The sequence below is a fragment of the Esox lucius genome, chromosome 14 (assembly GCF_011004845.1).
Source record: "Esox lucius isolate fEsoLuc1 chromosome 14, fEsoLuc1.pri, whole genome shotgun sequence".
Classification (NCBI taxonomy): Eukaryota; Metazoa; Chordata; class Actinopteri; order Esociformes; family Esocidae; genus Esox; species Esox lucius.
Window position 1 is genome coordinate 24,964,529 of NC_047582.1, and position 23,654 is coordinate 24,988,182.

Sequence of the window (23,654 nt, forward strand, 5' to 3'; positions counted from 1 at the left end):
TGTTTGAGTTTGTGTGATCGAATGTGAAAAAGGAAAGAAGGGAAAAAAGGGGGGTGCAGAAATGATGCTCATAATGACAGTATTCACCATTGACTTCATTGAACTTAATGACTGATCTGCACAAAAATAAAAATAAAATAGAAAAAGAATACCATCCCTATTGTGAAGTATAGTGGTGGGAGCATCATGCTCTGGGAATGCTTCTCAGTGGCAGTGACTGGACGACAGACCAGAATGAGGGAATAATAAATTGAACAAAATACAGAGGTCCTTTAACACCTCGACACCTCATGTTGAGGCAAAGATTAATCTTTCAGCTTGTCAAGAAAACACTGGAGTGGTTTTGGGACAAGTCTATTGATGTCCTTGAGTGGCCCAGGCAAAACCCTGACATGAACATCGTTAAACATCTGTCGGGAGACCTGAGTATCGTAGTTCATCGATCCAATCTGACAAAGCTTGATCGGATATACAAGGAAGAATGGGAGAAATTGCCCAAATCCAGGTATCCAGAACTGGTAGAGGCATACCCAAGATGACTCAAAGCTATGATGGCTACCAAAGGTGCTTCTATAAAGTACAGATCAAAGTGTTTGAATATTTCTCTATATAAATTATTATTATTATTATTTTTTTTATTGGCACATTTCTGAGATTCTGATTTTGCTTTGCCATTATAGAGTATATTGTGTTAATGGCAAAACTGTACTAAAAAGTACTAACATTTTTTACTAAATTATAAATTAACTCTATACCATAAACAAAATGTGGAGAAAGTAAAGGAGTCTGAATAAGTTCCCAAGGCACTGTATTTTGGCGACATGCCACAACCCTTTGTATATACGGTATCTCACAAATGTATGTACACCCCTCACATTTATGTAAATATTTGAGTTTATCTTTTCATGTGACAACACTGAAGAAATGACACTTTGCTACAATGTAAAGTAATGAGTGTGCAGCTTGTATAACAGTGTACATTTGCTGTCCCTTCAAAATAACACAACACACAGCCATTAATGTCTAAACATCTGGCAACAAAGTACACCCCTTAGTGAAAATGTCCAAATTGGGCCCAAAGTGTCAATATTTTGTGTGGCCACCATTATTTTCCAGCACTGCCTTAACCCTCTTGGGCATGGAGTTCACCAGAGCTTCACAGGTTGCCACTGGAGTCCTCTTCCACTCCTCCATGAGGACATCCCAGAGCTGATGGATGTTAGAAACCTTGCGCTCCTCCACCTTCCGTTTGAGGATGCTCCACAGATGCTCAATAGGGTTTAGGTCTGGAAACATGCTTGGCCAGTCCATCACCTTTACCCTCAGCTTCTTTAGCAAGGCATTGGTCATCTTGGAGGTGTGTTTGGGGTCGTTATCATGTTGGAATACTGCCCTGTGGCACAGTCTCTGAAGGGAGGGGATCATGCTCTGCTTCCAAATTTAACACACATGCTCCCCATTCACACCTGAGACCCTGTAACACTAACGAGTCACATGACACTGGGTAGGGAAAATGGCTAATTGGGCCCAATTTGGACATTTTCACTTAGGGGTGTACTCACTTTTGTTGCCAGTGGTTTAGACATTAATGGCTGTGCGTTGAGTTATTTTGAGGGGACAGCAATTTTACAATGTTATTCAAGCTGTAAACATTGTAGCAAAATGTCATTTCTTCAGTGTTGTCACATGAAAATATGTACTCAAATATTTCCAAAATGTGAGGGGTGCACTCACATTTGTGAGATACTGTAGTATACCATGAATACATAGCATATAGTAAACTCTAAACGGCATCAAAACATTCTACATCAGGTAAAATAGAATACATTTTCTAAGCATTTTCAGCTTGTGTGTTTTGAAGCATTTTGCTTCTTCCCCTCTCCATCTTTCCCCCTTTTCTCCTGACTGTGGGGAATACCAATCTGACAGTATGTAGGTCACCCTATAGTGGAAGACCATAAACTACTCACTACCCCTCCATTTCCTCTCCCCCTTCATCATACCTTCATCTAAATCATTCTCTCCATCACCCCATTATTGGATTGAGCAGCGTTGAATTTTTTTTTCTTCTTCTAATTATAGGCCAAGTTGTATCTGATTTAACACCTGTCAGTCATCTAAAACAGTTTTTAACAAATAACAGGCATCAATCCACTGGGGGGTTTTGACTGAATTATAAAGTGTGGATGGAAATGTATTGAATTGTTTTTTGTCTGATGAGATCACTTGCACAAACATGTCCTTTGTGATTGTTTCATTAACCAATCATGAACCAATAGTTACCTTAGTGGCAAAAAGGACATAAGGCAGAGACTTAAAATAGCTAAATAAAACTTTAATAAGTCTAGTTGCAAATGTACATAAATTGCACAGCCACATCGTTTTTGTATATGTTATCAACACAAATACATCTGTACATTATTGTTTTGTCACTGTTGTCCAAGGAAGCAGAATCCAGCAAATACTTTACTTTCAACATACTTACAAAAGTATTTTCTACAAGATATTAAAAAACATACAACATATTTCAATTTATTTATAGATGTTTTCACTTATATTTTTTTCCTAACTGGCTGTTACTGATCTGTAAGTAGCTGTGGCCACAGGGACTCCATGTTTCTCTGACTGTTACATTCTTGAATAATTTAATGACAGCGGAACCGTGGTTGGACATGACCAGAAACATACCCAGGTTTTAGAATTGATAGCCAATTTGACGGACATTGTTTTCCCCTATTTAGTGAAAGAGGCATTAAGTTGGGTGGGATTTTTTCATCTAGTAGATGATGACATGATATAACAGTAGTCTATTAATCGTGCTGATTATTAATTTCCCGTTTATACGTTAGATGTTTATAAGGTAGAGTTACACATTAGTTTGCTAAGGGTGAAAGGTGGACACTACTCCAGGATCTAGAAAAAACAACTATCAAGGCAAATTTCTCGATTATGAACTGTAATTAATTCGTACAGGCGATGTTATACCGTGATTGAAATATGAAGGCAATGTTCCCGTATTAACAAAGACTGCATTTGCGGCAAGAGCTGCAAATGCCGACTCGATCTGAAATTGTCGTAGCGCTTCAGGCGATGCAGATTAAATTAAACGCTGAATGAAGTCCTTTCTACAACAGTCAGTATCTTTCCTCCTTCAAGCTCTGGGAATAAAATAGATAATTGTTGAAGTATCCTATTTTGAGCCAATTATAGCAAATCTATTGGTTCAATAGTGCACATTTCTGCAGTCCAAAACACGGGTGTTTTTATTGAAGAAAGACTAGCAATGCTCGAAACCTCATTTTGAAAGTGCATAGAGCTGAGCTAATGAGAAATGGTTTTGTGCTTGTGTTTCTCTCTCTCCACTCGAGTGGGTCATAGATCGCTGTTCCTTTGACATTTTCCAGCACCACTTACAGTTCACATTGTATTTTTTTGTTTTGCAATTAATACTATTGAAGTGCTTTTCTCTTGATAGAAAAATATCAAACTGAACGCGGGGGGTAGAGAGAAGAGAATATGGCTAAAACCTACAGATCTAACCGAACAGATGACCGCTGGAGCTATTTACAATATACATGATGTCATATCAATTGATACAGCAGTATTATTGAACACAAGATACATTTACAAAAAAGGCTCTCTTTTTAACGTTAGGTAAAAATATTGTGAACATTTATTTACACTCATATCTAAGGCTGGCCAGCCTCCTGATACACTCATCAATATAATATTATATGATATATAATCACATATTAAATATATTTTTGTCTGCAGCAACTCATGAAAACTGAAGTCCATCAACATCCGATACTGGCAACATAAAAGAAATGTGACATATTTGGGCTCTACCACTGGTTAAAGCGCCAAAATGAAGCATGCAGATGTTTCATATTAGTTCGTCTGTAAGAAAAAGGAATACAAAAATATACAAACTATATATGCTGAAATGTCTGGGGGAGATTGGAGTGAGTCCAACAGTAGCAAGAATATCATTCGGAGGGACTTAAAGACCCCATCTTAAGACCAACCCCATAGTCACATTCAGAGACGGAGAGGGGACAAGGGATTTGGGGACAGAAGAGTCGAGCAGATGAGCCAAAAAGCCAAGTGCGGGTCACAGTGTCGATGCAGCATGCTTCATTGACATTAATTAGCAAACAGGAGAGTTTTAAGGAGGAAGATTCTTACTTCATTTTAAGAACGTGTAAGATTCTAACCTGCGAGTTGAATTATGAGCATCAGTGTTCAACAGCATGTGTTCAAAAACGCAACTCTCTCTCTTGATATGCTACAGGGCTATCAAACAAACCAGGACCATGCTCCCAATGCAGAGAGATGCACAACCAACATAGAACATTGTTTCAACACTGATTCGACATTAAAGATGCAGCACTATAGCGAACCTCAATCCAACCAGGTCTGTCTCTAAAACCTGGAAAGAAAGGTTAAGAAGAAATAAAATAGGATTCTGTATTCTAATATATGTGGGGCTACTGTGTGCTTAGAAATGTAGTCTCTTCTCGTAACCTCTGTTATACACACTATACTGTACATTCAGTTTTCTAACCCTTGATCACCCACTCCTTGGAACGGGTTGCCTTCAAATTTGACAAATACTATCAAATATCAAAATTATGATATACTATATAATCATTGCGTGCGTGTTTGACATTATCAAAAACTATATCTCAGGTATACTTTATACAGGGAAAGAAATATTCATACATCTATATTAAATTTTGTTAACACAGTCTCACATATAGGTCCTTATTTAGTGTTCTTAATACGTGAAGTATATATTTATACAATATGTTTTTCCTTTACAAATCCACAGTATTATGCGTTGTGCTGTTTTTGCAGGGAGAGCTGAAGGGTCATTGTAGGGGTGTGTTCTTTACTTAAGGCTTTTCATGTACCACACTATGTACAGGACTAGAGAGTAGGTTGTAGGGGTAAAGAGTTGGGTTTCTCCTATTTGGTTTTTAAAACAACGAGATACGTCAGATGTGAATTAAGCATGGAACAAAAATACTTCTCTTTGAGATTTACCACTACTATAATTGACTCTTTCTTGTTATTATTTTGTTTTATACGGTCCATATAACCAAAAAAGAGAAGCGAGGATAGCAAGAAAAAGGAAGTCAGACAAGAAGAAAAGAGGGAGGAGAGCGTTTTGCAGGGACTGTCTGACCTAGAGACATTGTTTAGCTGGGATTCATTCAAACCTGCCTTAGCAATGTTTACGCAGTGTCTTTATTTACAGAATGTAGACCGTGCCCACGTCGTTGTGGTGGCCCACTTTGTGACGGAGGTCACCTGCGAGGTCGATGGAGGTTTTTATACAGTACTCAAATCTAGTGAGTTCATTTGACCACTGGAGAAAGAGCCCCTGCGTAATACCATAATGCAGGTTTGATTGAATTGAGCTCATTGTGTTGATTAAATATAGTGGTTTGACCCATGCTTTAGGGAAGAGTGTCTGAAATTGTCCCAGCAACTGATACATCCAATGGAAACATCCAAGTCGGTTGATTGAGGTACAGGACAGTTTATATTTACAGCTTGTCCCGTCTCCTCCCGCCTCTCCAAGGCCCACTGGTATTCAGCTCTGTCCATCGATTTTCTGTCACTTTTATGGTCAGCTGTCTGTCAAACTGAAGGCCCCGCCTCTTCTGCCAGGCCCTTCACAGTAGTCTGCTCAATATGTAGTGTCCATATAAGGAAATGTCTTCTGCACGCCAGCCACCACCCATGCACGCACACACGCACTCTCTCTCTCTCTCTCTCCCTCTCTATCTATCTGTCTCTAGCAGTTGCTGCTGTTCCGGAACTCTCCATTCTCAGTGATCTGGAGCTTTGTTGGGTTGGTGGGGGAGATGCCGTTCCGGGTCTGTATGCTGTAGCGCTCCTTCAGTTGTGTCAGGGCACTCATCAGGCGGGCGTTGGCCGCATCCAGAGACGCTATACGCTTCTCCTGCAGAAAGAACAAGACGGAGAGAGAGGAGTGAGTGACACTTGGTTAGAGAGGGACGGGGGATGGGGGACGGGAAGGGGGGGTAGGACAGCAACAGAGTGGTACCAAATATAGGCCTGTGCAAAGTAAGGCGGTGAAGTACAAAGACAGACATTCAGGGAGCCAGACAGGTTCATGGAGAAATGGAAATGTAGTGTTTGTGTATGTTGTTTACTGTATCATCCGAAGGCCCATCACATTCATGTTCATCCACCCGAGGTGCTCACTAATTCACTTTTCACTTTTCTCCCACTCCCTTTAATGAGCTTTCCATATTCATTCTCCCCGTGTGTTGATTCAAGGAGCGGCTCATTGCCTCACCACCGCCTGTTTATTTGCACACCCAACTCCCATTACTCCACTGTGCGCGGATGAGTTTCTTCTTGTGTGTCTGTGTGTGCACTGCCGTTTGTGAGTTGACATCGAAGCGTCTTTTAGGTATATTTCTCCAACTTTGTATAACTAGCATTGGAGTTATTGCGTCAGTGGCTCGGCCTGGATGAGAATATAATACGCTACAACTCTGAGGCGTCACTCTGCTGTGAGAGCTAGACAGAATTTACAATGTAAAAATGAGTCACAGTCGAGCCACACGCTTGTCGACAGACGGGACGGAAGAATAGCGTTCATATGAATATTAGTTCAGTCTGTAGACTGAAGCTCTGATTTGTGCTGCGCTCAGCCATCCAAGCCTTGTCATCTCCACAGAGTTGTGACAGTTTGAATTAAATATCTCCAACGTATTTCCATGTTCTGTCACCCTTCACACCCCCTAGAAGACGACAACACACACATACTGTAGGACAGGTGGAGAAAATGATATTGGGGCGTTTGAATTTGGATTATGGATTTGGACTGTCCATTAATGCAGGTGAGAGAGCTATTTTTTATTTTTTTTATCCATACTTGCATGTTACCTCAAACTGGATAATAGATGCACTACTGTTATCCTCTCAATACAGCCCTTGCTGAGAGTCTTTGGTATCTAGCCTATCCATCCACTAAAGTGAACCGATGTTTACTGGGCTTGGGACGTGTAGTGATGTTTCTCTTGGCAGTAAACCACTCCCAGATTACTTTTATCTTCTCTGTTCCTGTATAACATGCATGCTACTCTCTCTCAAACGAAGTACCCAGTGCAACAGTTCAGGTTGGAGGGTTACTTCCTGCATATACAGTGGATATTAAAAGTCTACACACCCCTGTTAAAATGCCAGGTTCTTGTGATGTATAAGAAGGAGACAAAGATAAATCATGTCAGAACTTTTTCCACCTTTAATGTGACCTATAACGTGAACATTTCAATTGAAAAACAAAGTGAAATCTCTGAGAAAAAAAGAAAACACAATAACCTGATTGCATTCATTTTCAGCTTTCTAACGGATGCCTGAAGGTTTTATGCCTGCTATTTGGAACTGTTCATAATTCCATCCACCCTGACTAAGGCCCCGGTTCCAGATGAAGAAAAACAGCCCCAAAGCATGATGCTGCCACCATCATGCTTCACTGTGGGTATGGTGTTCTTTGGGTGATGTGCAGTGTTGTTTTTGCGCCAAACATACCTTTTGGAATTATGGCCAAAAGGTTCAACCTTGGTTTCATCAGACCATAACACATTTTCCCACGTGCTTCCGTTTACGGGAGATTGTTGTCACATGTAGCACACAGCCAGTACTTTCCAGAAATTCCTGCAGTTCCTTTAATGTTGCTGTAGGCCTCTTGGAAGCCTCCCTGACCAGTTTTCTTCTCATTTTTTCATCAATTTTGGAGGGACGTCCAGTTCTTGGTAATGTCTCTGTTGTGCCATATTTTCTCCACTTGATGATGACTGTCTTCACTGTGTTCCATGGAAAATATTTTGTACCCTTCTCCTGACTGATATCTTTCAAAAATGAGATCCCTCTGATGCTTCGGAAGCTCTCTGTGGACCATGGCTTTTGCTTTGAGATGCAACTAAGAAAATGTCAGGGAACAGCTGAACTTTATTTGTGATTAATCAGAGTCACTTTAAATGATGGCAGGTGTGTAATGACTTCTATTTAACATGAGTTTGAATGTGATTGGTTAATTTTGAACACAGCCACATCCCCAGTTATAAGAGGGTGTGCATACTTATGCAACCAGCTTATTGTAAGGTTTTTATTTTAAATGTTTCCCCCTCATCTGACAACATCTGTTTTTCCAAGACACCTTAAAAGGAATTGTAAGTCGCTCTGGATAAATGCGTAAAAAGTATACTTTCCTTCATCAAAGCCATTAAACACCAGAGATAAGTCAGTGCCTGAGAAAGTTAAGTGCATTTATTTTCTTTTTTTGGGGGGTGGTGGGGTGGGGTGGGGATACACAAGTTAATTAAGATACTCATCAAAGAGCTAGGTTTTCAGGTTCAAGCAAACCCAGGATGTGTTTGGGATTGGAAGTTTGCGTGTGACCAGAAATCTATGTGTGTGTGTGTTTGCACAACTCACATTCCAAGATTCTCAAATGATCTGCAGTACTGTTTTATGACACTAGGTACTGAGAATGTCTATATCTTCCTGCCCTGTCTTATAAGGGAAACAATACAGGGAATACTAATCTGTATTAATTAGGGTTGGAGTAAGGGCCAAGAATGTGTGTGTGTCTGAGTCACCTGTGCATCAATGATCTTCTGTTTGGAGTCCACCACAGCCTGCATTTCATTATGATCTTTCTTCAGTTCCTCTTCCACTGACATTAACCTGGAAACAAACACACACACACACAGCATTAAAAAGATAGTAGCAAACACAAAGCACAACATTATAAGAACTAAGGACCAGTACACCACAGTACACCATGTGAAATCAAGACAGAATAGTCAGCGTGATGTCTGTAGTTTGCTAGTGTGATGTCTGTAGTTTGCTAGTGTGATGTCTGTAGTCTGTAAGGTTGATGTGTTTCGTTTGTCAGTGGGGTGTCTTTCATTTGTTAATGGGATGTCTGTCGTTTGTTAGTGTGATGTCTGTTGTCTTTTAGTGTGATGTTTGTAGTCTGATTTGTGTGTAGTCATGTAGTGTGATGTGTGTGTAGTCAGGTAGTGTGATGAGTGTGTAGTCAGGTAGTCTGATATGTGTGTAGTCAGGTAGTCTGATGTGTGTGTAGTCAGGTAGTGTGATGTGTGTGTAGTCAGTTAGTGTGATGTGTGTGTAGTCAGTTTGTGTGATGTGTGTGTAGTCAGGCAGTGTGATGTGTGTGTAGTCAGTTAATGTGATGTGTGTGTAGTCAGGTAGTGTGATGTGTGTGTAGTCAGTTTGTGTGATGTGTGTGTAGTCAGGCAGTGTGATGTGTGTGTAGTCAGGTAGTGTGATGTGTGTGTTGTCAGTTAGTCTGATATGTGTGTAGTCAGGTAGTGTGATGTGTGTGTAGTCAGTTAGTGTGATGTGTGTGTAGTCAGGTAGTGTGATGTGTGTGTAGTCAGTTAGTGTGATGTGTGTGTAGTCAGGTAGTGTGATGTGTGTGTAGTCAGGTAGTGTGATGTGTGTGTAGTCAGGCAGTGTGATGTGTATGTAGTCAGTTAGTCGGTATATAGATTGTAGTAATATATGACATATGATAATGTGATAATTCATTATATGAATTACCTTAGGAGTTAAATAGTTTTCCTTCCAAAACATGGTAATTAAGGATGTTAAAAAGCCTTTCTGGCTTTTACAACAGAAAGGCTTTGGAGCATAAGCAATCATAACAAAGTGTGAACAGAACGCTGATTGGCTGACTCTTTCTCCTCGAGGAGGATGACGTAATCCTCTATCAGGAAATAGCAAACATTCTTTTTAATTGGCATGTGTTTTTTCTCCAATGTACCCACAAATGTGAGTATAGAATAAGTGAACCTCATTATTTGGGTATGAGTTACTAGTAAAGCTTTTTTTGAGATTTTCATGTGATAACTGGTTTAATAAGATGTGGTTATCTGTTAGTACTTTAGATCTGTAGAAACTATACTGTCGATAGAGTTATTAAAAGGAGACAATCTGGGGCCAGCGTTTTCTGCTTTGTATTTAGGAGGTGTGTGTAACGGTGTAGACTTTCTAATTGAATTTGCGAGATGGGTGCATCTTAAGCACTCTGACGTGCTAGGGGTTTCGAAATCTGGCACTTTTAAGCAGTGAAATGTGTATGTATCCAGCGCTGGGTGTCTGTGTGTGTCTACAATATGTGCGTATGTGCAATGTGAATGTGTGTGTGTGTGTGTGTGTGTAGGCTCTAATTTAGTTAGCAGGGTTCCATGTGATACAGATCTGATGGGAACAAGGAAGCTGTGTGTCTTCTGACATTACAGGATGGGAGATAAGATCAGGAACACAGCAGAGAGCTGACATCACCCACGCATCCTTTTCTCTCCTAACTCTCTAGCAAATCTCTATCCCTCTCTTCCTTCAATCTCTTCCTCTACTTTCAAGCCCCCTTTCTCCATCACCGATGCCATTTCCGCTGCCCCGCTCTACTCTCCTCTCATGACATTCACTCGTCCCTGACTGAAAGCTCTCCGATCCTCACACAAGATGTTCACCTGCTGATGATGCCCTTCATCTGGAGGTCCTTGTCGTCCTGCTGTCGTCTCAGACGTTCCTCGGACTCCTCCAGCCGGGCCTGGTACTCCATCAGAACCTTCAGAGCCCCATCGTCCTGGCCTTTCAGGCGCGCTTCATATTCCTCCAGCTTCTGGACCGACGCGCGCAGCTTCTCCTGTAGGGTGACGATCTCCTGCTGGTACTGAAGAGACAGAGAGACAAGAGGGACTGTTTCGATGAGGAGCGTCAATCCTCTCCAACCATAATACATCCACCTCCTCATGCAACTAGTGACGGGTGAAAGACAGAGTTTTTAGCATTATCATCATCATCAGTGCCAATTCATTCATGTTTCTGTCAATAGTTCCAACAAAAATAGGCCTATTTAATTTGCCTGTTATTTTGAGATAGAAGTGGTCAGTGACAAATATCAGCACATTAATGGTTGTGGACCATATCACAGTATCCTCCTCATCATCACAGTAACCTCCTCCTCATTACAGTATTCTCCTCCTCCTCATCACAGTATCCTCCTCCTCATCATCAGTGTCTTTCTCCTCCTCCTCATCAGTGTCTTTTTCCTCATCATCACAGTGTATTCTCCGATTAAACTTGACAGGTGAATCACTTCATTTGTAGAAATTTTTCATAATTTTTCATGTCCATTAGTATGTTTAAGCTCTTAAACAACATAATATTGAAAATAAAATAAAACTCGAGATGACTAGGATTATAAGCATGGAAGAGCAAGGAGTGTGAAAGACTGTAAAAGTAGCCATTAGGCAAAACTTTTCTAAGCCACCAGTATTCCTGGGAGAGCTTTTCCTCAATCTCCCAAATCCCAAAGCCTCTTGCCTTTGATCCCTAACCTGTAAACCTGGACTGGGAGGGGAATTAAGATGAGAGAGGGAGGAGAGGCACTAGAAATATCCAACCAGGACACCTGGAGGTCTAGATTTGAGAATAAGCTGGGAAAAGCTCCCCTTCAGACCTTTGAGAGGACCTGGACAACAGAGGGTTTGTGATACCCGGGAAAAACGAGGAGGGTAAGCAATGCCTTCCTGGTTTGAATGGAACATATCCTGGATCCTGCAGCAGTTTCCAAGGGTGCAAATGTCAGCCAGGTTTTAGCCGCACCAGAGATAATGAGATTATGAGACTAGGATGTCAACTCAATCTTTTTCCTGGAAAACACTGGACACATTGTGCAATATAAATAAAGCTATGAATAGAAACTCTGCTCCTTGTTATTCCCATTTGTTCTATCATTACCTTCTGCATAGTCTTAAAATGTCCTGCTGAAAGATCCCATCACAGCAGCTGCATAGCTTTGTTCTCCTACATATTTGACAGGGCTGTACGTACCATGTGTAGCGGGGTGATGGTTTAGGAGTAAATTGTAATGGTGACAGTGTTTGTTTGTGACTGCCAATCAAAGCACGGGAGAATGAATGATGTGTGACTGGGATGAGAAGCAGGTGAATGACCCGCAGTAGGAACAGGAGGCCTTTCCTCCACGCATACACCCCCCCCCCCCCCCCCCCCACACACACACACAATAACCGCACGATTACATGAATAACTTGAGTTAAAGTCCTTTGGCAACAAAGTATGAGTTACTTGGGATAAAGTGTTGTTGAGAGGAACCACTGAAGTTTTACTTTAGTACATTAAATATAATTAAAATAAAATGGAAGTACTATTTAAATTTTGTAAATATACTTCTGTGTGTTAAAATCCACACACTAATTTAATTCTTAAGTATACCAATAATACACTAATGTAAATAGTATTTTAGAACACTCAAAATATAATTTCAAAATTTTTCTAATATTTTAACTGGTTATGAGTAGTTAGTGTTGGTTACATGTTAGGGGTTAGGACTGGTTAAAGGTTGTGGATGGTTACAGAAGTGTTGTTTTAAGATAGTTAGGGGTTAGTGCTGGTTATAGGTAGTTAGTGGGTTAGGGCTGGTTATAGGTAGTTGGTGGTTAAGGGCTGGTTATAGGTAGTTAGTAAGTTAAGGCTGGTTATAGGTAGTTAGTGGGTTAGGGCTGGTTATAGATAGTGGGTAAGTGCTGGTTATAGGTAGTTAGTGGGTAAGGACTGGCTATAGGTAGTTAGTGGGTTAGGGCTAGTTATAGTTAGTTAGTGGGTTAGGGCTGGTTATAGACAGTGGGTAAATGCTGGTTATAGGTAGTTAGTGGGTTAGGGCTGATTATAGGTAGTTAGTGGGTTAGGGCTGGTTATAGGTAGTTAGTGGGTAAGGACTGGCTATAGGTAGTTAGTGGGTAAGGACTGGTCATAGGTAGTTAGTGGGTTAGGGCTGGTTATAGGTAGTTAGTGGGTAAGGGCTAATTATAGTTAGTGGGTAAGGGCTGATTATAGGTAGGTAGTGGGTTAGAGCTAATTATAGGTAGTTAGTGGGTAAGGACTGGTTATAGGTAGTTAGTGGGTAAGGACTGGTTATAGGTAGTTAGTGGGTAAGGACTGGTTATAGGTAGTTAGTGGGTTAGGGCTGGTTATAGGTAGTTAGTGGGTTAGGGCTAGTTATAGATAGTGGGTAAGTGCTGGTTATAGGTAGTTAGTGGGTAAGGACTGGCTATAGGTAGTTAGTGGGTTAGTGCTAGTTATAGGTAGTTAGTGGGTTAGGGCTGGTTATAGATTGTGGGTAAGTGCTGGTTATAGGTAGTTAGTGGGTAAGGACTGGTTATAGGTAGTTAGTGGGTAAGGACTGGTCATAGGTAGTTAGTGGGTAAGGACTGGTCATAGGTAGTTAGTGGGTTAGGGCTGGTCACAGGTAGTGGATGGTTACAGAAGTGTTGTCTAACGGTAGATAGTGGTTAGTATTGATTACAGTAGTTAGGGGTAGTGCAGGTTCGTTACGTCACATGGGGGGAGGGGTACTTAGGGGGTTAGGGCTGTTACACACGGTGGAGTTGGGTGGAGTGTTGAGTGGAGTTGAGGTTGCAGAGGGGGTGGGGTTACTAGGGGTAACTAGGAGGTTACGGGGAGATTGACAAAGGGTTACGGATGTTTTACCTTCTCAGCCTGAGTGAGATCCTCTCTGTTTCTGGACTCGGGGTCCATCCCCTCATGGTCTACATACTGCACATTCATATTCAACAGCCAGGCAGCCGTGCGGTCCAGGGCATTGGGGTTCACTGGGGAGGGGGCCTAGTGGAACCAACATAACACACACACACATGAGCTCACCCGAGTGACACACTCACACACACGCCCACTGACACTGTAGTACACACAGGAATAAGCTTGAAATGCACATGGAATGTACAGTATAATGTAAAGCATAATGTATATCCCAAAAGCAGATTAGTGGGGCATGTTTGAGTGTAAGAGAATGTGTGAGAGTGTGTATTTATGTGTCTGTGCGTGTGTGTGAGTATGCATGTGTCAGATGTGTCATTTGATGTGTCAGTTACGGTGACAGACAGGTGATGAGAGACAGACGGGTGATGAGAGGGTGACAAACTGTTGATGAGAGAGAGACAGACAGGTGATGATATGAAGACAGACAGGTGATGAGAGGGAGACAAACTGGTTATGAGCATGAGACAGACAGGTGATGAGAGGGAGACAGACAGGTGATGAGAGGGAGACAGGTGATGAGAGGGACACAGACAGGTAATGAGCATGGGACAAACAACTGATGAGAGGAAGACAGACAGGTGATGAGCGTGAGACCGACAGCTGATGAGAGGGAGACAGAGAGGTGATGAGCGTGAGACAGACAGCTGATGAGAGGGAGACAGAGAGGTGATGAGCATGAGACAGACAGGTGATGAGAGGGAGACAGACAGGTGATGAGAGGGAGACAGGTGATGAGAGGGACACAGACAGGTAATGAGCATGGGACAAACAACTGATGAGAGGAAGACAAGACAGGTGATGAGCGTGAGACCGACAGCTGATGAGAGGGAGACAGAGAGGTGATGAGCGTGAGACAGACAGCTGATGAGAGGGAGCCAGCGAGCTGATGAGAGGGATTGCAGACAGCTGATGAGAGGGAGGCAGACAGCTGATGAGAGGGAGGCAGACAGCTGATGAGAAGGAGACTGACTACTGATGAAAGGGAGAGCCAGAGACACAGACGGGTGTTTAGGACTATGAAGGAGGAGCTACAGCAGCACTGCTTTGTATGTCAATGGTATATGAATTAATTACAACAATATTAGGTAAAACTCCTTTCATTGCCATTGGACACTAAATATTTGATGTCAGCCAGTTACATTAATTTTAGTTGACATGCACCAAATCATGATTTCTATGCTGGATTGAGACAGGGGTAATTTCCTAAAACCAATTTAAGGCACAATTCAATCAAACCAGCATTCAAGTATTCATGCAGTAGTTATGGGTAAATTAACTCACAGACACACTTCACAGTTTAGAAATGCGTGGGCACAGTATGAATATTCTAAATGAAGACAGTGCAGAAACATTGCTATCGCAGGTTTGAATGAATCCCGGCTCTAGTCAGTCAGGTTTGATTACAAGCTGTGTTACACAGATTAGAATTATAGTTGCAATCTCTTTAGTACATAAGCATGGTGCTCTATTAAAAATTCATGCATCTCCAGACAGATCTAAAAACCAGTTAGTGCAGCCAGACAGTGACTCAATCAAGCATTGATTTTCTTCTCAATGTCTCTTTCTAATGCACCTGTTATCTAATGGGATCTGAAGAGGAAGGAAGTGAACCTTAAAAACAACATGTTTAACAAAACCCTCAGAGGATGGATGTTGATTGGCGTCTGTCTGGTTTCCATGACAACCCCATTAACCCTTGGGCTACACCCATCAGTCAATCACCAAGCTCACCAATCAATCAATTGCTAGTTTACTGCAGAGCATTGTGGGAACTGGGAAGGAAAATGTCCTTCCTGTCACCTTGAAACCAGAGATCACCGTGGGCAACAATCGACCAGCCAGCTTATCAGTGACATGTTGACTATGAGCTTCAACAGCCCAGGAACACCAGCACACACATCACAAGATTCACTACAACAACCTCAAATACAACACACCCATCACAGGTTTCACTACAACAACCCCAAATACAACACACACTACACAACATCTACGACAACAACCCCAAATATCACACACACACACAATACAAAATTCATTATAAAGTCCCCAAATATAACATAAATAACAGCGTTCATAGTAAAAACTCCAAATACCACACCCAAATAACAACTTTCACTACAACAACTCAAAATACCACACACAGATAACAACATTCATTAAAAAAACTCCAGATACCACACACAGATAACAACATTCCCTATAATACCTCCAAATACCACACACACATTACAGCATATCATTCACTCTAACAACCCCAAATACCACACACACACATTACAACATGCAATCTAACAACTCCCCAACATAACGCACACACACACACACACACACACACACACACACATTCAATTATAATATTCACTATCACAACACTCAACAGCCACACACACACACACACACACACACACACAGCCACACACATCAATCAGACTGTGTGAGACCAGAATGTACAACACTGTTTCCCAGAAATTTGGGACGCTGGGTAAAATTGAAAGAAAAATGTAATGCAATGATGTGCAAATTATTTAAACCCTATATTCAATAGAACATAGTACCAACACAACGTAACAAATGTTGAAACGGAGAAATGTTATTATTTCTTGGAAGATACATGCTCACTTTGAATTTGCAGCAACACCTTTCAAAAAAGCTGGGACAGAGGCACCAAAAGATGAAACATTGTGCAAAAGCTAAAAAATTAAAACTCTTCCATGCTAAGAAGAAACTATAGATAAACAACATCCAGAAACGCCTGCGCCTTCTCTCGGCCCGAGCTCATTTTAGATCTGAGTAGAAGTGGAAAACTGTCCTGTGGTCCGACAAATCAAAATGTAAGATTATTTTCGGGAATCATGGACGCCACGTCCTGCAGACTAAAGAGGAGAGGGACCATTCCGGCATCTTATCAGTGCAGTGCAAAAGCCAGCAACTGTGATGGTATGGGGGTGCATTAGAGCACATGGCATGGGTGACTTGCACTTCTGTGAAGGCACCATAAATACTGAACAATATATACAGGTTTTGGAGCAAGATATGTTGCCATCCAGACAAGCCCTTGCTTATTTATAAGACAATGCCAAACAACATTCTGCATGTATCACAACAGCATGACTCTGTGGTAAAGCCCTAACCCAAATACATACAGGGTGTTGTTAAAAGAAGATGTGAGGCAACACAGTGGAAAACATGCCTCTGTCCCAACTTTTTTGACACGTGTTGCTGGCATCAAATTCAAAATGGGCATGTATTTTTCCAAAAACAATAGAATTTCTCAGTTTCAACATCTGACATATTGTCTTTGTACTATTTTCAATTGTATACAGGGCAAAATGATTTGAACAGCATTGCATTCTGTTTTCATTAGCATTTTATGCAGCGTCCTAACTTTTTTGGAAACAGGGTTGTATTATGACCTGCTGATTACAAGCTAACCATAAAATAGGATTGAAACTCCAGAAAATACATGAATGTGGCCTTGCTTTAAATCTGTGTTCCAAGGATAGGATCGGCGTTTCGGCATGAGACATTTTCTTCCAACATTCTGATAAATCTTTTAAACACCTTTCTGTCTTGTGTCAGAACAGAAGAGTGAGATAATAGACCCATGCCTGCATGCATCTCTCCAGTCGAAATGTTAACAAAGCTGTTTACTGTTATTATACACCGCCTGCTCCAATGACTGTCAATCATTAGATGAGAGATGGTGTCTTGTGTCTGTGTTTGTTTTTGTGTGTGTCTGTGTTTGTGAGTCTGTGTGGCTGAGTGTGCGGTTCTGTTTCAGTCTGTGTGTGTGTCTGTGTGTGTGTCTTTGTGTAATCTACCTGTTTGTGTTGGGTCCTCTGCTTGGTCTCTGGACTTTCTGCTTTCGATGAAGAAGACTGTTGCCGTAGCCGCGCCCCGTTGCCAGGCCAATCGGGCGACGATGACATCATGCTGCCACTGGAGGGGCGTGGATAGGGCACGCTGTTGAGCAGGGTGGGGGGCGTTCGGCCCCTGGTGACGGCGGTCTGTGGCGGAGGCTGGTCTATCCTGCGTTGGGGCCCGGCGCTGTTCTGTCTGGGCACGTTGGGCTGGCGCTGCGCCTCGGTGAGTGACAGCTGTCGGCGCGTGTTTACAAACTCCTCTGAACGACGGGCATACTCCTCCCCGCTGCTCCCTCCGCCCCCTCCTCCGCCCCCTCCACCGTGGTTCAGGAAGGCGTTGTGCTTCCCTGCTCCGCCTCCTGGCCCGTCTTCATTGTTGCTATGGGAACTTTGGGAACTGTGGCACTCAGAGCCTGAGTCGGCCAAACCTCGCGGCGACACGGGCAGCCCTGCCGCCATCTGGTAGACGGGGTTCTGGAAAGACAGGGGGGCCAGGAGCTGGGCCGGCCTGCCTGGGGTGCTCTCTGACACCGGGGTGGTGGGGGTCTGGATCGGCCTCCTTAGTGTGGGACCTCCAGTGACGTTCCCCTGGGGGGTCTTGGCCGACCACACTCCCCCAGGAGTTATGCCCTCGCCCAGGCCGTCCGGAGGACCACGGCCTGGGCAGGTCTCTAAGCTCCGGGGGTCCTGGAGGTCCACCATGGACAGGCTCTTACTGCCATCGGCCAGACCCTGGTCGGGCTCGTTGGACTCGGAGTAGCTGGAGCTGCGGGCCGGCGAGGGCTGGATCCCGGAGTGCCGGGTAACGAAGAAGAGGTCTTTGTTCTCCGGGGTGGGGGAGGGTAACCGGGTGAAGTCAACCAAACTGAGTGGGAGAGAGAGAAGTAAAAAGTGAAGAAGAAAGGAAAGAGAAGAGAGGAAAGATGTGTAGAGAGGGAGAAGAAATGTGCAACGAATGAAAAGAAAAAAGCAAGAGAGGGAATGAGTGAAAGAGGGAGATTTATGATTCGGTAAAAACAGTTTTACATCAATCTTCTGTAGCTATTGACCTTTAAAGAATGGAAAAATGACCAGTTAACCCCGTCAGCACACATGCCAGACACAGTTAAATGTAGAGCCCCAATCAGCCCTCCCAGTATTCCACGTGGAATAGAAAGATAGGACTCACCCACCCACCACCACCTCACCCACCCAGCCTAAAGCTTTATGTCTGGAGACTATTACTTTGACAGCCTCCATTTATGTCCCTATTATCCTCTCTCTCTCTCTCAACCTCTCTATGTTGTACCTCTCTCAATCCCTCCCATATCTCTGTTTCTCTCCCCCCTCTGTGAATGGGGTGTAATTAAGAAGGACTGCTAGAATGCTAGGCTCATTCCCTTCAGCCTCTATAAATCTGCCTGGTTTTTGCAGTTTCTCCACCAGCCAGATACGGAAGGAGGAAGGGGGACAGGACACTGGCTAATTATCCTTATTGATCCAGGACCACTGTTGAACACAACAGACAACAACGACTTTCATCGTACAAACACTCAATCACCTGACAAAGATATTCACTTACAAGCGATTAGCTTTCATTATCAGCTTGGAAATATTTGAGCGATGTCCATCCCCATTCTCCTAACCTTGTTAACCCATCACCCCACCATGGTTTCCCTCATCCCCCGAAAAACGGCGTCCTCACCCCGAGAGGTCGTTGTCAATGACCATCTTCTGCAGGCCAGTGGAGATGCTGCAACCGGCCCCGGCGTTCGGTGGTGACCCCATGCGTTCAGTGGAGGACGGAGCGATCATTGTCATACTGGACGGGTTGGTCAGTGCTGTGTTCACCTCCCGAAGGATTCTGGGTAGGGGCCCCAGTTTGGTGGCAGAGCTCTGAGGGTTAAAGTGGGGTTGAAGGTTAAAGACGGGGTGGGGTGGGTTCGGGTGGGGTGGGGTATCTTCGTGTAGACGATGAGGCCTTTAGAAAACTGGTATTAATGGTGGACATTTAAATGCACTTAGATAAAAGGGGGAAAAAATGATAAGAGTGTAGGCCCTTAGACACAGGTCTAGGATCAGCTTTCACCTTCTCCAATCGTCCCCATCAAATAATTACGGTTAGTGAGTATGGGCGATGGAAAACTGACCTCAGAAACGTCACCCTACTGAGGTTCACTGTCTAAGTCTGAATTCATGGCCTCCTTCTCGTTTCTACTTTCCTGTTTGAGGACATTTTAAGCATTCATGTGGTGCTGCTGCAACTTTCATAGGCACTGACTGAACCCTTGGATATCAGTAGAAACAGCAAGTGTGTTTTCCTCCAAAATGTCGGCCCATGTGCCCGTACCAGACAGTAATCCGCTAGATGGGGTATTCTTTTTCTCATTATAGAGAGCTAATCTCCCTGTGATTCTGTCCATCAGGGAGAATGATAAAGCAGCCTGAGAGCAGACAGGACTTGATTTCCGACTGAGATGGACGGGGGTTTTAATTATTAAGAGGACAGTTCTGTCCTCTGCCAGAACTGCATGCAAAACGCTAATGGACTCTATGGGCTTTGCCCCCAATATACCTACTAATTACCACATTTGAGTGGCTCTCCATGCGAAACCATGGCTAATGCACTAGGTGATCCCTGCAAATCCATTTAGATGCCTCCCTGGTTCTCCTCACATTTAGATGCCTCCATGGTTCTCCTCCTTGCATACCAATGGAGCACTCAGTCTCATTGACGGACAGTCACAGCAGTAGTTGTATTATGTAAGCAATAATGTGCGGTACACATTATTGAATCTGCTTCAATTAACATGCAGGCAGTATACGACTAAAGGCAGAAGGGCAAAGCTAATGCCGAGAATGTTATGTACTTAGTGCCAGGAGTTCATCCTGACTACATGACCTCACCAAGGGGAAAACTCATATACTAGCTCACTCTGGAGTTCTACACAGAACGTGGAACCTGTATTCTGCAGGCCCGCTGTAGTTCATGCGGTCAACACCATTGTATTGGTTCTGTTTGTTGCCATTGCCCGGGTAGCCCCACCTGTTCCATGGTGGACACCACCTCTGACAGCAGGTTCTGCAGGGTGGACAGCTCTCTGCCCAGGTCGATGTAACCTTCAAACCCCGCCGTGTTGGAGATGGTCTCAGGGTTGGAGATCTCCAGCAGGAAGCGTTGCATGTTGGTCCACTCATGTTCCAGGAACTGGTTCATGAAGGACATGTACTCCTCCTTACTGCCAAACCTGGGAAGTAGTTACAGAAAACACTATGAAGCTCAAATGGAAATCATGTGAATGCTGAATGCAACACCGACAATGATATTAGACACACACAGAATCTACACTGACACACTTACTTGGTGAAGTTGGCCAGGTTTTGTGTAACTTTGGCAATGAGTGTCAGCGTGCGTGCCGTGCGGTCGTCGGGGTACTCCTGCATCAGGCTGAAGAGCGACGGCGACATGATAGCCGGACACAAGAAGCGCAGGAACAGAGATGCGCTGATCAGACGCTCACTGATGTCTGGTCGCCCCCGGCTACTGCACTCCTGTCGCCATGACGCAAACACCTCCTTGAGTTCTCGTGGAAACACACTGCAGGGGGGATGGAGATGTAAGGACAGCATACAGGGACACCTTCCACTCCCCTGCAGGCACCCAAACAACAACACAACCAACAACACAACAAAAACAACACAACAAACAACAAAGATAACAACACAACCAACAACAAAACCAACAAAACAACCAACGACAAAAACAACAACACAACCAACAACAAAAACAACAACACAAGCAACAACAAAAATAACAACAACATCACCAACAACACAACAAACAACAAAAATAATACAATAACAACAAGAACTACGACACAACCAACAACACACAAAACAACTGCAACGCAACCAACAACACCACTAGAGATTTCTTTTGCTGCGGTTTTTGCGTTTATTGTTTTTGTGGATTGCATTAATAATCTCCTTTTGAGGAACATCATTACCAGTAGGAGTTGATGATCTTGCAGAAGGCCAACTCGCAGCACATCTTCAGGTTGCTCTGGTGCTCCTGCAGGTCATTGGATGAACACTTGGATGGGTCCACCTCACAGTTCTCATCTGACTCGTACAACGCCTTGATGAACTCACCTGTAACACGGGACAACGTGGTCAGCAACGCACCAAAAACACACATGCATCCAAACACATACACACCCATGCACGCAAAGCATACACACACACACACACACACACATACACACAGGCACAGACACACCAACACACACACACAGACCCAAGTCAAAGGCTGTTGTAGAGGTAACAGGGTTGGAGATGGGGAGTCGGGAGTCCCATTCATTCAACATGGACTACACTGTTCTGAGTCATCATCATCATTTACCCATGAAAGACTCAGTCCTCTGGAGACCCAGGTCATTCCAGGTACACACCAGGACTTATGTTCTCCATCTCACCCAGTCCACCAGACATCAACAACATAAACAACGTTAGAACATCCCTCCATCTACGTTCCCCAAAACCTCCCAGTCTACCTGTCAACCTTGTCCTTCCTATGAAGGAGAGATGAGAGGGAGTGAGGGAGTAGAAACAGACAGCAAGGGAGAGTGGGATAGAGGGATGAGAGATGAGAGAGGGTTAAGGAAAAGAAAGCGAGAGAGAGAGAGAGAGAGAAAGAGGGGTTGACAGTATGTCTGACTTGCGGCTCTACTTGTCCGTGTGAAGACTATAAAAAGATCTCATCTTTAGCTTGACAGTGATAAGGAGTAATCATTTCTGTTTGTCTTTGTGATTATCAGTGAGGAAGTGCTTTTCTGTCTCTCCCTGGCTGTCCTCGCGTCACCCCTCCAATGCAGACCAGAATCAGTCAATCTATGGCCTCCATGAGGCCTTCTATTATTCACCCAGGCTTCCAAGCACATTAACTCCAAGATAAAACACACATGCATTATTCACAAAGGCTCCAATATATTCTTAACGCAATCCTGAGTGATATAGACGGGCACGCGCGCGAGCACAAGCACACCAGTGAACACACACACACACACACACACATGCCCACAGACACACACACACCAGCATACACGCACGCACACAAGACTTTGCCGTTCTGATATTACACGGATACAGAGGGGAGGGACAGGTAGAATATGCAGGAAAGATGTGTGCTTTTCTGCAGATAAAACCGCCGCTGTGTACATTTCTACACCAGGCTGGATGAGGTAAACACACGAACATACACCCGGCTTATCGCCGGGACCACAGCCAAACACTAACAAACACGCCACTAAACTAACCTTGGTCTAACCTTGTCACAGAGAGAAAGAGCGTGGGAGAGAGAGAGGGAGAGAAAAGGGGAGGGAGAGAGTAAGTAACACTGTAGCCTAGTGGTTTGAGCATCTGGCCAGTAGGCCAAAGACTGTTGCGTCAAACCGTGGAGCCGGCCAGGTGTAAAGTCGATTGTTCTGACCCTGACTAAGGCAGTTAGCCCTAATTGCTCCCTATGTTGTTGCTGTAAATAAGAATGTGTTCCCAGTCAGCTGGTGACATAAAGGTAAAAAAACAACAACATAGAACTCTTTTTGATCTTTTTATGATGTTCCAACAATATGAGGCAGAGGTAGAGACATATTTCCCTCAGATCATGCAGACAAACAAATCAAACAAAAAACTCCCGTATCTGTTAGAAACACTGCGACGTGCAATCATAAACCAGTAGAGAGGAAACAATATTATTATTATTTAAACACAGTACTAATAGCGTAACTAATAAATAATTCAAATGTATTGATCTTTTTATGATTCTTCATTTCACTTTGTAAAACTACATTCCTATACAGTCTTTCATAGGTGACCAGATTTATGAAGTAAAATCAGCCGTTATTATTTTAGATTGAGCAGTTTGGGAGCCAATGTTTCAGTTATCCCGGTAACTTTACGTAATGCAGTGCTGTCTAGCCATGGTTATTTATGCACTGGTAACATGAAAGGTTTAGGGTAGCAGACACGTTTGGGAAAGATATAATTTTTTAAAGGCAATTCTGATTAGACCACAAGTGAATGCTTATAGAAAACCCTCTCTTGGCTTGTCTGACGGCACATATAAATCATATTTTTTGGTTAAATACTGCG

General features: G+C 43.2%; 1 protein-coding gene across 9 annotated transcripts in view; it reads right to left on the reverse strand.

Annotated features, from left to right (window-relative positions):
* Window positions 1-2,314: 2,314 nt before the first annotated feature.
* LOC105015240 (disabled homolog 2-interacting protein) overlaps window positions 2,315-23,654 on the reverse strand; it is a 191,230-nt gene continuing 169,890 nt past the window's right edge. For 8 of the 9 annotated variants that reach the window (XM_020053385.3, XM_010878238.5, XM_010878241.4 and 5 more), the window contains 9 exons: window positions 21,512-21,656; window positions 20,866-21,102; window positions 20,551-20,752; window positions 19,210-19,400; window positions 17,484-18,390; window positions 13,591-13,725; window positions 10,548-10,750; window positions 8,646-8,733; window positions 2,315-5,974 (listed from right to left, as the gene is read on the reverse strand). In XM_020053385.3, the coding sequence (XP_019908944.2) occupies window positions 5,807-5,974; window positions 8,646-8,733; window positions 10,548-10,750; window positions 13,591-13,725; window positions 17,484-18,390; window positions 19,210-19,400; window positions 20,551-20,752; window positions 20,866-21,102; window positions 21,512-21,656 (2,276 nt within the window). In that variant the 3' untranslated portion in view covers window positions 2,315-5,806. The remainder of the gene's footprint in view (window positions 5,975-8,645; window positions 8,734-10,547; window positions 10,751-13,590; window positions 13,726-17,483; window positions 18,391-19,209; window positions 19,401-20,550; window positions 20,753-20,865; window positions 21,103-21,511; window positions 21,657-23,654) is intronic. The other variant, XM_010878239.5, reaches the window with a different exon arrangement.